This window comes from Danio rerio, chromosome 20 (genome assembly GCF_049306965.1).
Source record: "Danio rerio strain Tuebingen ecotype United States chromosome 20, GRCz12tu, whole genome shotgun sequence".
Lineage (NCBI taxonomy): Eukaryota > Metazoa > Chordata > Actinopteri > Cypriniformes > Danionidae > Danio > Danio rerio.
Window position 1 is genome coordinate 35,874,382 of NC_133195.1, and position 17,143 is coordinate 35,891,524.

The 17,143-nt window shown below is 35.7% G+C and overlaps 1 protein-coding gene across 8 annotated transcripts in view; it reads right to left on the reverse strand.

The window, feature by feature from the left end:
- nbas (NBAS subunit of NRZ tethering complex) overlaps positions 1–17,143 on the reverse strand; it is a 378,367-nt gene that overhangs the window by 211,823 nt on the left and 149,401 nt on the right. For 7 of the 8 annotated variants that reach the window (XR_012395546.1, XR_012395545.1, XR_012395547.1 and 4 more), the window contains exons 33-37: positions 15,815–15,928; positions 11,045–11,202; positions 8,752–8,823; positions 3,523–3,693; positions 1,264–1,377 (exon numbers count right to left, since the gene is read on the reverse strand). Coding sequence is in view for 4 of the 8 variants with exons in the window: in XM_073932555.1 (XP_073788656.1) it covers positions 1,264–1,377; positions 3,523–3,693; positions 8,752–8,823; positions 11,045–11,202; positions 15,815–15,928 (629 nt within the window). In the remaining 4 variants the exon portion in view is untranslated. Of the gene's footprint in view, positions 1–1,263; positions 1,378–3,522; positions 3,694–7,693; positions 7,755–8,751; positions 8,824–11,044; positions 11,203–15,814; positions 15,929–17,143 lie in introns of all 8 variants that reach the window. The other variant, NM_001044807.1, reaches the window with a different exon arrangement.

The following is a 17,143-nucleotide window of genomic DNA, read 5'->3' on the forward strand; positions in this document are numbered from 1 at the left end:
TATATATATACTTGTTGTAAATAAAAAAGTAAAACATATTTGTATCGGCTTTGCCGATGGTAGGTAAAAAGGGAGTGGCCATTAAACGACTAGTGAAACATTGTGAAGAAATGTCGGGCCAGTAGCCTATACTATCTGAAAAGAGATGAGTGAGAACCAGACGAAGAGACCGAGGCCGCTTTAGAGTAAACTGCAGCAGGGCATTGACATGGAGCTAGATGGCTACCTGCTGATGGTAATGGCTGACAGTGACTCTGATCCACTGGAGTGGTGGCGTTTCCAATGTCCCCACTTCTTGCGCATTAGCCGTCTGGCAAAAAAAAAATACCTATGCATCCCAGCCACAAGCTCACCCTTCGAGAGTGCATTCAGCACAGAGGGCAATATTGTAACAAGCTCCAGGGCATCACTGAAGCCAGAGAATGTTGACAGGCTGGTGTTCTTGGCAAAGAACTTGAATGTCTAGTTTCATCAGAGTTCAGATAAAGAGAGAGTTAGTTTTTGTGAAAAGTACACACTATTAAACTATTCTTGTGTTATTACAATGCTAATATTTGTTTTGTTGTACAACGTTAAGTAAGATCTTTAGGTTTTTTGCTAAATAAATATGTTGAGAACGCACAATACTCTCCCATGTCTCTTTTTTATAGGGATACCAACCATTTACTTATTATATTATAAAAATATTAACTTTTTACACATACTAAAGGGACAGGACAGGCTACTCCTCCCAAAAAGTACCAAAAAAAAAAGCATATTATACCGTGATATTATACCATCACCGTTCAAAAGGTGAAAAATACCGTGATATTAATTTTAGGTCATATCGCCCACCCCTAATTTAATATGAAAAGTATGAATACATTTATCTACTAAGATATTCCATGCAACATATTCATTTGTAATAGAGAAGTGCAGTGGTTAACAGCTTATTTACTTATTTAGCCACATGCAGCTAGAGTGTGGCTTCAAGAATGATTTAATTATGCTATTTTAATGATGCTTTTGTTTTATCTTACAAGTCTGTAAGCTTTAGATTTACTGTAATTGCCCAGAACACAATGACCTGTGCATTATTCAATACGTCTCTGTGCCAGTCAACATTAATGCAATTACAATGCACACAAAATAAATGCACAAATTCAAAACTGTCATTAACCTTTTCCTTTACCGCCGCTGAAATTTTCAAGAGACATCAAATAAAGCTTTAAGAGAAAAACACAAACAGATGTGAGCCAGAAGGATGGAGGTTGTGAAATTTACCGTATTGACATATGGATCATCGAACAGCTCCTCGTAGAAAGGACTGCACCCCTGCTTCTCCAGATCTGCGTTCTGATTGGCTGCTCCGGCACGGTTTCTATCCACGGCTGGTCCCTGAGAGGAGATAAACGTTCATTAAACATTCATAGAATATTCATAAAACATTCACAGACACGCATGCAGGAGCCATTAATGTTTCAGCCATGCTTATAAACGCTCGTAAGACGCCAAAACCTTCTGTCAGGAACAGAGGGGGATTTTTGATTCTGGTCTTGTAAGATGGTTACAGACGTCGATGTAGGATGGAGAAACCATGGGATGTTCATCAATAAAAAAGCATTATTTTTATTGGTAGTTTGCAGTGGATCGCAATTATAGAATACTTGAAACAATATGCAATTTTGAGTATTCCGATAATGATCATTTATACACTGAAAAAAGCCTTTTATAAAAAAATACTTCTTGATTTATTTATTTTTATATTAGCACTAGAAAAAAAGGAAAATATGAAAAGTGTTTTTGGCAGTGTATGATATAACATTTCCTAACAAAAATGTTTTTTTTTTAGTTATGTTTAATTATATAGAGCCAGATCAGTCTAAAAAAATAATTCATTTACAAAATAAAGTAAAACATATAAAAAATAAAATGGACCGGGGGCTTTTTAAAATGAATGACTGTGAATGAAAGTCAAACCGGTGAGCCGTCTGACAAAAAAAGTGTCCTTCTGAATGAAATCAGCAGTTCTATATCTTTCACTTACTTCGAAGATACTACTGACTACATTTACATTTGACTACATTTGACATATGTAATCTAGTTATTTGCCTTAATAGACAATAATATGATTAGGGTGTTTACGTGAAGTGCTTTCATGTAAGAGTTTCTAGTAATTTTGGGTGACTTTAAATGCAGTTTGGCAGTTTCACCTTTACTCATGAACAATTCATTCTTGCCCCCATGACAAGCTGGGGTATTAGATGCAAATAAGGAGTAAGGACTGGTGAGAGTGTTATAAAATTGAATAACACATGCCAAATGAAAAGAAAAAACTTCAGCATTTCGCAATGTGTGCGCGTGTTGGAAAATATGGCAATAAGTCCTACAATAACCATAACAGTTTAACTGCGGAGTTTACTTCAAAAATGCCACTAATATATGCATTCTCCACATCCTAATTCCATTTCAGTTTAGTTAAGTTATGACTTCAGTCGGATTAAGGTAATCAAAAATTACTGTTTGGAGCTAATGTAGGCCTACATTTCAAAATTCATGTTTAACTGAATAAACAGTCAGTAAACACAAGTACATCTTATTGAACGTTATTTATTTTTTTATCAACAATTGTAATAGTATATCAGTTTCTTAAGCAGTTTGTGATGCATTTTGGACACAGGAGATGAGCCCCCCTCTAATGCGCCACCTGGCCTGAGAAACCCGTTCTCAAATACTTACTTTTAGTCATTATTTGGGTAGCACACATATTGCCTTAATGCCTTCTGCAGAATTCAAATGAGCCATTTTAATCTAGATATTAATTCCAAGATTACAGTGAGATTAATTTAGATTTTAAAAAAAGTCTCTGCCCATGCTCCTGTTCTTCCTATTTGTCCTTATATTTGTGAGTGTATTCAGATGTACAGTATGATCTCTGACATGAATCTGATGTACAGTAAGTGTAATAATATTTGAGAATGTAAAAAAAGATAATAAAGAGTAAAAATATCTCCATTAAACTTCGGAAATAAATGTAAATTTCAGAGCAGAGCTAGAAATTATTTGTATTAATGGGCAACATTCTTGGTCCTGGAAATTAAGCTGTTCATTTATTTGTTTTGTAATGACATGAATTAAAACTAAAAACTTGTGTTCAAATCTTATATAATTTGTTCACTTGAATATTTATTCTAAGACCTGATTAAATAATTTATTTACCATTTGTAAATTGTAAATCTGAATAACTTATTTTTTGTTGTTGTGTTTTACCACGGGGGGACCAAAACCAACCTTTTTGGCCAAATACCACTACAACAGGACCTCCGAAAACAAACCTCATCACGGAGAGACAAGCAGACATCGGCCAGGGAGAGGTTCGTTCAATCATGCCAGGTTTTAATGGCCTCAGAAAAGCTGCCAAAAAATGTGCAGCCGAGTCTCACTGTTGAGCTTTGTCCAACCTGTTCCTGGCAGTGGTGTTTTAAAGAGGAAGGATGCATAACAAAGCGAGGCGTCTGATGCTGATTTCTGGATGAGACTTACGTGCAGTGGGCGAAGCAGGCTGAGGGACTCTCTCCACCAGTGAGAGTCGATGACGGTGGTCAGGACAGCTTTGGTGCTCATGGTGGTATTGGTCAGGACCTCTATGGTGCGGGCTGTGGTTCTGTGCAGCAGGTCTGTAGGGTTAATTGAACCAGGAACAGCAGCTCCAACCTGTTATGGGCAGCCAAGAAAGGTTAAGCATGGACCATACTGATCAGATTACAGTGGTTATATTGAAACAGTAAACAATGGAAGTACAGTAGCTTTTTTTCTCTTTCTAAAGAAAATTTGACTTTCTTGCTAGCACCAAAGTGCAAATTACAAGTTAAATTTACACTTGATTCCCCCAGAAGATCAAAATAAGATGTACAGTATAGGAGGTTAGCCATTTAAATTGTGAGAAACGGTTTACCATGTCCTCTATGCTATGTAACAATATTAATAATTAAGATAATAGATAATATAAACAAACATCTGACCACCACATAACGGTTTGAAATATTCACCAGTCTGAAACCAGCAGATCTATAACACCGATAGATGCCGATGCCGTAAGTGTTCGCAAGAGACTTTTCTATGGAACAGAAGTTTGTATCTACATATAGCCTAAAAGTAAAAAGTAAAATTAGTCTGTACAAAGCTTGTGTTGTAAAATACACCTGTACGCACATGAAAGCCAAAGATCCCATGAAAATAAGATCAAATTTTTAAAATTCAATTAAATTGAAGATTATTTGTATAGCAATTTCAGAATAAGTACCGTTTCAAAGCAGCTTTACAAAAGGTACACATTACTGCATTATAATCAAAATCAGAAAAGTTGAGGGGTTTTTTTAGATGTTAGTATGAGTATGTTTGTTTTTAATGATTTCAATAAGCTACTGTGCTCAAAAACAGTGACAGAATTAGATTTTAGAAGATGTAAACCTGATATAAACATCCAAAGCTTGCAGTTTGTCACTTCTCACAGATATTTACATTAGATGTTGCCTACGCTGTTGTTGTCTATTGGAAGGAATGCGTCAATTTAGTACAGGGTAGCACTCCTTTTAAATGAATGTGAGACCAAGGCGGAGAGAAGCACTGATCGTCCAGGGTGCAAGATATATGCATACATATTTATATATGTAAATCTATATATATCAATATGATCTATTGCATGTCCTCAAAAACTTCCCCTCTCCCGCTTTCACTTCTAATGCTAACGAAGGGAGAAATTTGTTCGTGAATGAATCATCGCTATGAACGATTCCTTTAAACCATCGATATTCCTGCGTTTCAATGTGCATATCCACCTTTCTAATCTAAATGGTACATAACATTTGTAATATTTATTAATTTAAGGGGGACAGTATGCACATTGAGGCGCAGGCACTGTTATGCTACCAGGCACCTGTATAAGCTGACAATAATACAAGTTTCTATTGTCGCAGCGTCTTGTTGTCATATTTCATTAACCTTGTATGCTCATTATATATAACAAAACTAGCATAAGCCTAGAATATAGTAAGTTAGTACTTCTTTGCCTTATAATCAATGCAGTAAGTAACTGTATTATCATCAGAAATGCGACTTTAGCACAAAAGTTTGTCATATACAAAAATGTAAAAACTAAATCTTACCTATGTTATGCCTTTCTGCTTTGTTTTCTTTGTTTGCTCATTAATACACCTGTATGCAGCGCAAAAGTCCAGCATCTTCACATTGGCTTTATTCTCGACTAGTGCGGTTGAGTGACATTTGCCCTGGGAGCACTGTATAAATGTGGTGCAAGTATTGATGCATGCTCAGGGCTCGTAGGTGATATCTAGTGTATACAGTACGTTTATCTATGGTCACTTCTGCCTAAATAGAGTTCTTCATCAAATATTGACCAATCAAATGCTCTCTAGCATCTGACATGCCTCCTTCCTTCAGGTCATTTAGGAGTTTAAATGAAGACAAGTGCAGTAATTGGTTCGAAAGTTGAGTCAACTCAAAAATATCCTGAAGTTTGTTGCCTTAAAATTTAAACTTTTCAACAGTCAACTTTTGTGAATGTACTGTATCAGAAGTGGACTTCTACACATGTAAAATCAACATGGCTCCATTTTTTTAAATGCTGTCTTCAATTTTTTAGTTCAATCTAATACATTTTTCTAAGCACTTTTAGTCATTCAATCAAACAGACTTAAAATATGAAGTTAAAAATAATAACTAATACAATTTAGTTAAAACCTGATTAACTCAAAGAAGTTTTAATAAGCACCACACAAATGTTTGATGTCTTTACTTTTTGCCATTACATTTTTTAAAAGTGCATCTTAGACTTTTATTTTGTGATATTTACACACAGACAAGACTAATCATGCAAACTTGTTTTAAATGCTAATTGCAAAAATAAAGTATTGCTACAAGCAAACACTTTCGGCAAATGTGAATAATAAATCATTCATTGGCGGCTTGAAATGTTATTACGTTGCAATTAGGTGGCAAATACGCTAATTCACTTAAGGCAAGAGTTGCTCAGCAGGGAAAATACAGACACAAAGAAAGTAGAGGAAACTGCAACAGGGACAGAGGTTTCTATTTAATCCCATAAAACTAATGAAAGCACTATTATGGTTATCTCATTAAACTAAACCCGACATGCATTATATATGAAGGCAAACTTGTAAGCGTAAATGCTCTTTGTAGCAACATGACAAAAACTGAAGCCAAGACGGGTGTTTACATGTTAGCAGGATGCTAGGTAATCTTTTCAAAAATGTCAGAAACATAGGAGCCCAGCGCTAGCTCTCAATACACAGAGCCAAAGCACACAATTGACCTCATCAATACTTCATTCAGTGTTAAATGCACATTTAGTGGAAAAACAACACGCACACATTTACACTGAAGTATTTTTGTGCGCACATTAATCTTTAAACACTTCAATGGTGTCTTTCTGAAGGTAGTGCTTGCCAGGAGTTAAACTAGCTGGGCTATGAAGCCATATTCATGGCGTATAAAAAATGCAGAGAGAGTTTGACAGTAAGATATTGAGTCCACTCAGTCAGAGGCTGTGCTCTATTGTCCACTATGATATAATGATCCAGGAGAAAACTTAACTATTTTATAGCCATGAAAGAAACATTAGTGGTCATGCAAATTGTGTGAAGGAAGTTTGCAGTCAGCAATGATGACCATAGTTATTTATTTATTTATTTATTTATTTATTTATTTATTTATTTAATTATTTATTTATTTAATAATAATAATAATAATAATAATAATAATAATAATAATAATAATAATAATTAAAGTAATAAATTATATAAAAATAATATTATTATTATCAGTTTTGCTAATAATAATAATAATAATAATAATAATAATAATAATAATAATGTTATTGTTACTCATTCCTTCATTTATTCATTTACTTTTCGGCTTAAGTCTCTTTAATAATCAGGGGACGCCACAGTGAAATGAACTGCCAACTTATCCAGCATATGTTTTTTTTTTTTTTTGCAGTCGATGCCCTTGCAACCCAACACTGGGAAAAACTCATACACACTCAATCACACTCATACACTACGGCCAATTTAGTTTATTCAATCATCTACAGTATAGCGCATGTCTTTTGACTATGGGGGAAATCAGAGCACCCGGAGGGAACCCACATGAACACAGGAAGAACCTGCAAACTCCACACAAATATGCCAACTGACCCAGTCGAGGCTTGAACCAGCGACCTTCTTACTGTGAGGCGATTGTGCTACCCACTGCTCCACTGTGATGTCTGTATGTTATATTTATTATAATAATAATAATAATAATAATAATAATAATAATAATAGAAAAATACTTTATTATATTTTAATTTGTGTTTTATTATTTTTCCCCCTTTTTTAAATTAATCAAAGTATTGAAAATAAATGTCAAACATTTAACACTGTCAAACAGCAGTATGTTTATAGTAAATGTTTTACTGCAGGGATTCTCAAACTTCGTCCTGGAGGTTTGGTGTCCTGCAGACTTTAGCTTCAGCTTTCCCCCTGCAAGAATGTTTCTAGAAAGCCTAGTATGAGCTTGATTAGCTAGCCCAGGTGTGTCTGATTGGGTCTGAAACTAAACTTTGCAGGACACAGGCCCTAAAGGACTGAGTTTGAGAACCACTGAATTACTGTATTATACCAGTTTTCCACACAGAGTACAGCTTTGTTGGAATTTCAGTTACATTTTCATCATCTAAAACTTTTATTTCAAAGCTAACTAACATAAAGCAATTAATATTAAGCTATTTTAAATATTAGTAGCATTTTTTTTATTTAATGTTCCTTTATAATGCATTAACTGCCTTATTTAACATTATATAGTGTTCGGTAGTTCATTTTACATTATTTCTGAATTAAAGTGTTGATTTTATGACTTGAATATGACATATTGCCAACTATTCTTGTTTTCCAAAGAATAAAAAAGGTACATTTTACCCCCAAAAAGGCAATTATGATAAATAAAGATCCACTGCCAGACCAAAGCACAGACTATCCACTTCTCGAAAAGAACAACAATGTATTTCATAAGACATATTTCATTCATTTTGTCGGCGTAGTCCTTTTATTAATCCGGGGTCGCCACAGTGGAATGAACCGGCAACTTATCCAGCACGTTTTTACGCAGCGGATACCCTTCCAGCCGCAACCCATTTCTGGGTAACACACACACACACACACACACACATCCACACACACACACACACACACACACACACACACACACACACACACACACACACACACACACACACACACACACACACACACACACAAACACAAACACAAACACACAAACAAACACACACACACACACACACACACACACACACACACACACACACACACACACACACACACACACACACACACACACACACACACAAACACAAACGCACATACACAAAGGACAATTTAGCCTTCCCAATTTACCTGTACCACATGTCTTTGGACTGTGGGGGAAACCGGAGCACCCGGAGGAAACCCACGTGAACGCAGGGAGAACATGCAAACTCCACACAGAAAAGCCAACTGAGGCAAGGTTCGAACCAGCGATCTACTTGCTGTGAGGCGACAGCACTACCTACTGCGCCACTGCATTATAAGACACATTTAGTATTCAAATTCAAGGAGGACAATTAGCAAAGATTTATCAGCGTACAAAAGCTGCTCTTCAAAGTGTCAGACTAAATGAAGTAGCGTTGTTCTTTACCTCTGACAGCTCGCTGCCTGTTCTCCGGGCTTGAGAAGGATCAATCTTGTAATTTACAGCCTGGTACAGAACCTAAGACAAAGAGAAGAGAGAGAAAGCATTGACTTTTTCATTTTTGCCCTTCAGCACAATACCCCTTTTCTCTTTAATTTTCTCAGCTCCTAAATGTTTAATCGTTCTGGCAGTATTTATACTTGGCATGGCGGTAAAACTTATTTCAATTCTATTCCTCAACACGTTCTTTCTTGCAAGTGTTACAGTGAGGCATCTATCTTGGTGTACGTAAATTTATTTCAGGTCTCTCCTGGAAGCAGCCGCACACCAAAGGAGTCGACACTGAGTGCTTGAAGGGTAATCGTATGTATACTGGAGGCCATTCTAGAACTTAAAAGCTGCATTTTAAGTTAAGAATGCACACTGAGCCCAACACAACATATGCCCACACTGAAACTAGTGAATAATGGAACAGGAAACGTGGTAAATGTTTCCATTGAAGAACTATTGAGACATTTTTATCTATATGGTAAAAATGTAAATGAGGCATTGTAATTTTTTTAACATCTACAGTATATTGTTGACTTTTTTTTTGATGATGATGATGATGATGGTAACGTTGATGTCAGATTTAATTTTTTTATATATATACTTTTTTTTTTTTACACATGCCTTTGTTTAATTTAAAATAAATATATAAATTAATTAAAAAGTTGTAATATTTGTGGTACAATTTGTCCTATAAATATCTAGCATAAAATTCATATATCTTAGGCTAGCTGCATTTAAACATGCATTTAGTAGATGTTTTTATATGAATAAGTGTACTTACGATTTCTCAAAAGCACAAACACAAAATATATATAAAATATAGTATAAATAAATACATTTAAAAAAATTTGGGGGGTGGGGGGGGACTATTTTAATTTCATTTTATTTTAAATCCATATCCTGTCATATGCTTTAAAGATGTTAATGTTAAAATATTCCGTTTTTGTTGCATACATGTATACACTCACACAAATTACTATGAATGTGCATTTTTTCACGCGTCATGTTGCAATTTATCACACGCAGTGTTACAGCTGCAAAGGCCACCTTTTCACTTAAAAAAATAAAAAACACTTTTGTGCTTTAAGTAATATCCACTGGGTAGTGCAAAAAACAACTGAATTTCCATTGTCAGGTCAGTGAGAGCGAATGCCCCCAAATCAAACAACCCGCCTAGGTGTGCCTTTCTAAAAATCTTCATTAGCCAACTTAGGTTGAAAGTTCATCATTATAAACTTTTATGTTTGTAACTATTTCTTTAGAGCAATAGTTAGAAGAGTAGTTACTGGTTGTGTTCTTTTCCCAGTTATCCCCCTATACCCTATTCCTTTTGAAAACATTCTAATGTATGAATTTGTAATAATAAAAAAAAAATTAAAGCATTCAAGTAATATCTCTTACATCTATCTCCCCCTGCTGGTTATGTTTTTCTTGTGTTAAAACATTTTGTGTGGTACCGTGTAACACTGCAGCATTAAGCGTGGTCACGTTCATTTACACATGCATTCTCAGTATATATATATATATATATATATATATATATATATATATATATATATATATATATATATATATATATATATATATAGTTTTTAATTTTAATTGTAATAAATCCAATTAATCAACATTATTTTCAACAATGTTCTGCTTCTAATGTTTGATACCTTGATGAACAAAATGTTAAAAATAACAGCATTTATTTAAATAAATTATTTGGTAGCATTATACATGTTTCTACTGTAACTTTACTGTAATCTTTTTAATTAATAAAAGCAAAACATATTTTTATAGTATGTATCACATATCACACAAATAAAAGCTGTTTTTTTTCAACATTGATGGAAAAATAATAAACAATAAGAAATGTTTATGCAACACCAAAACATATATTTAAACAATGATTACGCAGCACTGAAGCCCAAAGTAATGGCTCAAAAAATTCTACTTCGTTATTACAGAAATAAGTTACATTTTAAATATGTTCATGTAGAAAACAGTAAAAAAACATGTCAGTGCCAACAGCCTAGTCATCATTGCGCCAACATATAGTGCACTTATAATAAAAGTAAAGATGGCAAACATAAAAGCCAATAAATAAATGATTGTATTTCATATTATCATCAAACAAATGTAGCTTCAATCAACAGAAGAGACTTCTTTCGAAACATAAAAAAAAATCTTCCAAACTTTTGACTGGCAGTGTATTACACTTAACAGGAACAATAGTTGTAAGAGGTCAAGAAGGCACCTGTGTCTGAAGGGAACTGGATGCCGCTAACAGGGTCTGGATCCTGCTGGGAGGACAGTGTGTAAGAGAGAAGGCCATCAGTTCCTGACGGCCAGAAAGCTGAGTGAACGTCTCACACTGTCCCAGCTGAGCGCACACATCCCAGCCTTCACTGTAGCCTGGAGAAAGAAAAAAAAAAGAGAGAGAGCGGGAAATTAAGGACAGCAGAATCATGTACAGGGGACATGAAGTTTCAAGCTGACTTTGAAGGAGGAGGTCAGGCGTTTATTAGATTTCCAAATGTAAAAACTCTCAGGGAAAGAGCACTTAGCAGGCTGTGTTTTCCAGGGTTGAATGCTATTCAGAAATGTCTTTAAAATTCCAATTCAATTCATGAATATTTAATTGCGATTCAAATTTGAAATGAAGAAGACTGAAAATGGAAGAAATGTTGCTGCTGTACGAGTCATTTTTAGGCAGGCAATGAAAAGTGTCAATCAACGCAGGCTTGACAAAACCTTGGCTGAAAATTGATGGAACAACAGAATCACAAACAACTAAATGAAAGACAGAAAGGCAGACAGAGATCCATATAGTCAATGTAGAAGGCCAGACAGATAAACAGATATAGACAAACAGACAAGATGTAGTAAATGTAAAGACAGACTGAAAAACAGACAGACAGATTCATTGTCTAATAGGCAGAAAAGACAGTAAAAAAAAAACAGAAGACATATGTTCAGACAGACAGTCATATAGACAGATTTACATTCAGACAAATGGTCAGACAGACAGACAGACAGACAGATAGACGGATAGACAAACAAGCAAATGGTCAGAAAGACAGAAACACAGTCAGAAAGATAGACATGTGGTCAGTCTTACCGTGTTTCTGTCTGTCTGGTCATTTGTTTGTCTCTCTGTCTATTTGTCTGATCATTTGTTTCTCTGTCTGTCTGTCTGTCTGTCTGTCTGTCTGTCTGTCTGTCTGTCTGTCTGACCGACCATTTTTCTGAATGTACTTCTGTGCAGACAGACAGACATAGTATGGTCTGACAGACAAACAGAGAAGTCAGCATTCATGTAAATAGACAGACCGACTGACTGACAGACAGAGAGACAGACATACAAAGGAGTCAGTATCCATGTAAACAGACAGGTACATAATCAGACAGACAAATAATTAGATAGACACACATATGGTCAGCCAAACAGACATGCAGTCAGACAAGTCGTCAGACAGACAGACAGACAGACAGACAGGCGGACATATGGTCAGTCAGACCATTTGTTTGTCTGTCTGTCGGTTTGTCTGTCTGTCTGACCATTTGTCTGAATGTACGTCTGTTCGGACAGACAGACACAGTAAGGTCAGTCAGACAAATAGAGAAGTCAATGCCCATGTAGACAAACAGACTAAACGACCAACTGACCGACCGACTGACTGACTAACCAACGGACAGACAGACAGATAGATAGATAGACAGACAATGGAGTCAATGTCCAAGTAAACAGACAAGTACATGATCAGAGAGACACACATGGTCAGATCGACAGATGTGGTCAGACAGACAAACAGACAGACATATGGTCGATCTGACCGTATTTCTATCTGTTTGATCATTTGTTTGTTTTTCTGTCAGTCTGTTTGCCGGTCCATTTGTCTGGATGCATGTCTGTACGGACAGATAGACATATGGCCAGACAGACAGAGTAGTCAGTGTCCATGTAGATAGACAGACAAACAGACAGACAATGGAGTCAATGTCCATGTAAACAAATAGGCACATGATCAGACAGACAAACATATGGACGTACAGACAGACAGACAGACAGACGGGCAAGCAAAAGGTCAGACAGACATACGAACTGACAGATATACAGTCAGACAGACATAGGGTCAGACACACAGACATGGTCAGAAAAACAGACATATAGTCAGATTGATAGACATACAGTCAAATGCATGGTCAGACAGACAGACAGACAGACAGACAGACAGACAGACAGACAGAGGAGTCCGCATTCACATAAACAGACAGACATGCTGTCAGACAGACAGACAGACAGATAGAGGAGTCCGCATTCACATAAACAGAAAGACATGCAGTCAGACAGACAGATGGAGGCATCAGTCTTTACGTAGAAAAACAGACATATGATGAGAGAGACAAATAGTCAGACCGACTGCCATACAGTCAGACGGACATGCGGTTGGTCACACAGACTACTCAGCATCCATGTAGATCAATAGACAGACAGAGAGACAAGACATACGAACAGACAGATTTAGTCCGGACAGAACAACAGACAAAAAGGTATAATTTCTTTAACATTTAGCAACAACAAAACACAGCAACACCCACAATCCCAGGCTTTAGCACCAGCTACTGTATCTCTGTGGTGTGCGTTAATAGTTTCTGCTGTAGTTTGGTTCTTGTTTTTCCATCCATGGCTCTTATTGCCTCATGTATTCAGTAAATCGTTCTAATCTCTAGCACTCTCCCTTTCTTCCTTATTCTCCATGAGTGACTGAATAATTACACTGTGAAGCAGGAGAGAGGCTAACCCATTTTCCACACTGATGTTAGCGAGGCTGCGAGACTGCTGCCGATAGCAATCAGAGATTAGCACATCTTCTGATCTCAAGCCTGCATTAATCTACCCCAGCCTGAAACATGCACACACACAAGCATGCAACACCAGTCTCTTTCCAATATCTGATGGTGCATTGACTGAACCACACACACACATATAAAACACCTTTGAGCTCTGACTACAGATGAATCTGACTGGAAAGATAAAGACTCAAACCATTTAGCAACTCTATCCTAAATTTAGAAAACACCTAATTTTTGCAGATACAAGAATAAAGTAGCTTTTTCATGGTTCATGGATGATTTTTGTCATTTAAAAGAGACCTCCTGACAACAAGCATTTTACACACAAAACCTAAGTATTTAATTTATTTATTGATTTTTTTAATTCTCATGACTTTTAATTCATCTTGAATTGGAGTTTAAGTCATCAGGAATTGGAGATTATCTGATACTGTGTGAAAACTTTATTTGAATATCAACATTCATTTAAGTTATTTAATGTGTAGGTGTGCGTTTTTTTAATGTTCTACTTTTAAACATTTGCAGACATTAAAGAGCCCCTATTATGGATTTTTGAAAATGACCTTCCATGCAGTATGTAAGACAGCTCTAAGTGAAGTGAAATATCCAGCTAAGGCTAAAATCTGAAGGTGCAGAATTAAAACTATTGATTTATCAGTATAACGAATCTTAAGACGTGTCGGCGTGACGTTGATACATGCACAGACTTGGGAAAAGTTAACCCCCCAGGCCCCGCCCACAAACACTGTAGAAAGAAAAAGAGGAAGACAAACACTGTAGCAGATGAGGCTGTGGAGAGTCAGTGGTTAAAGTTCATTTTTGCAAAAATACCTCAGCATTATAACCCCAGCCTTCTGCTGTGTTCCTGTCATTTTTCTGATGAGTGCTTCAGCAATTTACATGCTTTCAATGGGGGATTCAACGGTCGTTTTTTAAAAAAAGGATCAGAAAAGACTAATGATGTATTGGACTTTGTCAGAGCTTGACAGGAACTTTATAGTACACAGTTTATGGACCAGTTTCTTCCTCCATTTCACAAGTGTAAGTAAGTGTAATTAAAATGGTTGCCTCCTTTTTTTACTCTAGCTAGCAAAATTTGTAGTTAATTGTGTTTTGTTACTTGTAACCGCGTGTACTGTATCTGGTTAACTCTTTATATTCTCATATCGCGTCTAAAACCACGTTGAAAACATAACGCGTGCCACTTTGTTTACGGATTTAAATGGGTTAGTGAGCTCGCGATCCTCTGCCGTTTGTTGTTGCTATGCACTGTCATCTGTTCTTACACACGTGCAGCGGTCAAGTTTCAAAATAGTTCAGCTTTCACCACTGTGTGAATTACTACTGAATGTGTGTCATGGTTCAGAATAAAGCAAAATGTTACTGTTTAACTGAATTTAATGCTTTAATAATGCTTTAATGCACTCCTACATTGGGCTCACACATATACTTTGCACTCTGACTACTTCAAAATTGTTGAAAAGCCATGGTGAGCGTTTCTCTCAAACGACCAAATCGCAACAGACTGAGTCATCAGACCAATCAACGCAAATTAGCATCACGCTAAGGAGGGGTTTGGAAACAAATAATTTGTTGAGCAAACCATATAGTATGGGAGTCATTGGCATAATTAGGTGAAAATAAATGCATATTATAAGACAATGAAAGTGCTTTTTGACCTTGCATGCATATCAGCCTGTTGTTAGAGACCCCCAAAACCAAAATATGACCCTTTATAATGCATAATAGGGGTTCTTTAATACAATCAGGGCAAGTTCTAACCATGCATTTTAATCATATATACAGGACAAAAAATATTGATCATGGCTTAATTGTACTAAAAAGTCAAAGGTTTTATTTGAGCTTATTACTTGTGGTCCGGCCCTATCAATAATAAATGCAACAAGGCCAGAGATGTATTACTGTGCAAGAACTATGGCAAAGGGCAGGTAATACTAGTTTGAATGCTACATTAATAATGGAATAGCAAAGAATATCACTGTAATATTTCATCCACACGTGAATGAGCTTTCTTTAAAACTGTTAAAGCTTCAAGATTGCAAGGAATACAAAAGTCGGATCTCTAAAAATCTGCAGTGCATTTCTGATTTGGATTAAAACAAAGTAGAAAAAAAGGAGTGAGATTTAGAGTCAAGCTGTGCTGGCTTACCTGCCGCCATCAGTTCCTGGCAGTGAATGTAGGAGGCCTTGAAATCCTGACATAGCAGAGCCTGTTCTGCCAACAGTGTAAGCACCTGACCCTTTCTCTTGGCCTCATCATCACCTAAAACACACACACAAGCATGCACACACTTTTACATATTGTATGCTACATTACAAGGTACAATTCTAAGGGATTTATGACAGTGGGTGGTTTGAGTTTTTATTTTGATTTCATCAGGGTGAATGACAAACTGTATGTCAGCTCAAATACTAGTAAACACTTTACTTGAAGGGGATGTTCACAAGACTATCATGAAATATTTATAATAATGACGACACATCACAAATATGAATGCAAATTTATGCATGCTTGAATATATTTATGCATGTCATTTGCTCAGTATGCTATTATGCTATTTTAAATGCAAAGGTGACTTTGTTTGAGATGCCTTTGTTATGACAACCTGACATTGTCAATACAATAAAACCTTAGTCTTTGTCAAGACATCAAGACAACATAATGACTGTCATGAGGCCATTATATTTTTGTCATGATTTTGAAGAGTGTATTTAACATTAATAACCACAGTGGTACAAATTGTAAGGTCATTAATGCCACTTTAAAACACTAATTTGACAGTATTGCCACTTTAATGAGCAATCTTAATGAAAACTTCAGTTTGCTCCACTGAAATGTGAACAAGAAAATATTCATGAAACAATATGACATTCAGGTTTATGACATATTTATGACAATTGTCTTGGTGATGTCAAGACACTAACAGTTTATGAAGCAGGTTTAATGTAATTTCATTTTTGTTTCATTCGTGTCATGACCCTAAATGTGTCAAATCAGACTTACAAACACCCCTTCAAGTAGAATGTTACTAATCATTAATAAAACAACAAATACAGTTGTACCAAAGACAACGAACATTTGCACACCACTACAGCAATTTTTTTAAAAAGTAATTGTTCTGCATTTTTGGGGTTTTAATTCAAGGGTAGAATGTAGTTGTCACCAACATAATTAATGTTTATAGGAACTACCTGTGCGTTTCAACAAAAATAATGCAAGCCCTCCAGCCAATCAGAATTAAGAATATCAACAGACCATGGAATATATATATATATATATATATATATATATATATATATATATATATATATATATATGTGTATATACATGTATGTATATGTATATATGTGTGTGTATATATATATATATACATACATACATATACATACATATATACACACACACACACACACACACACACACACACACACATATATATATATATATATATATATATATATATATATATATATATAT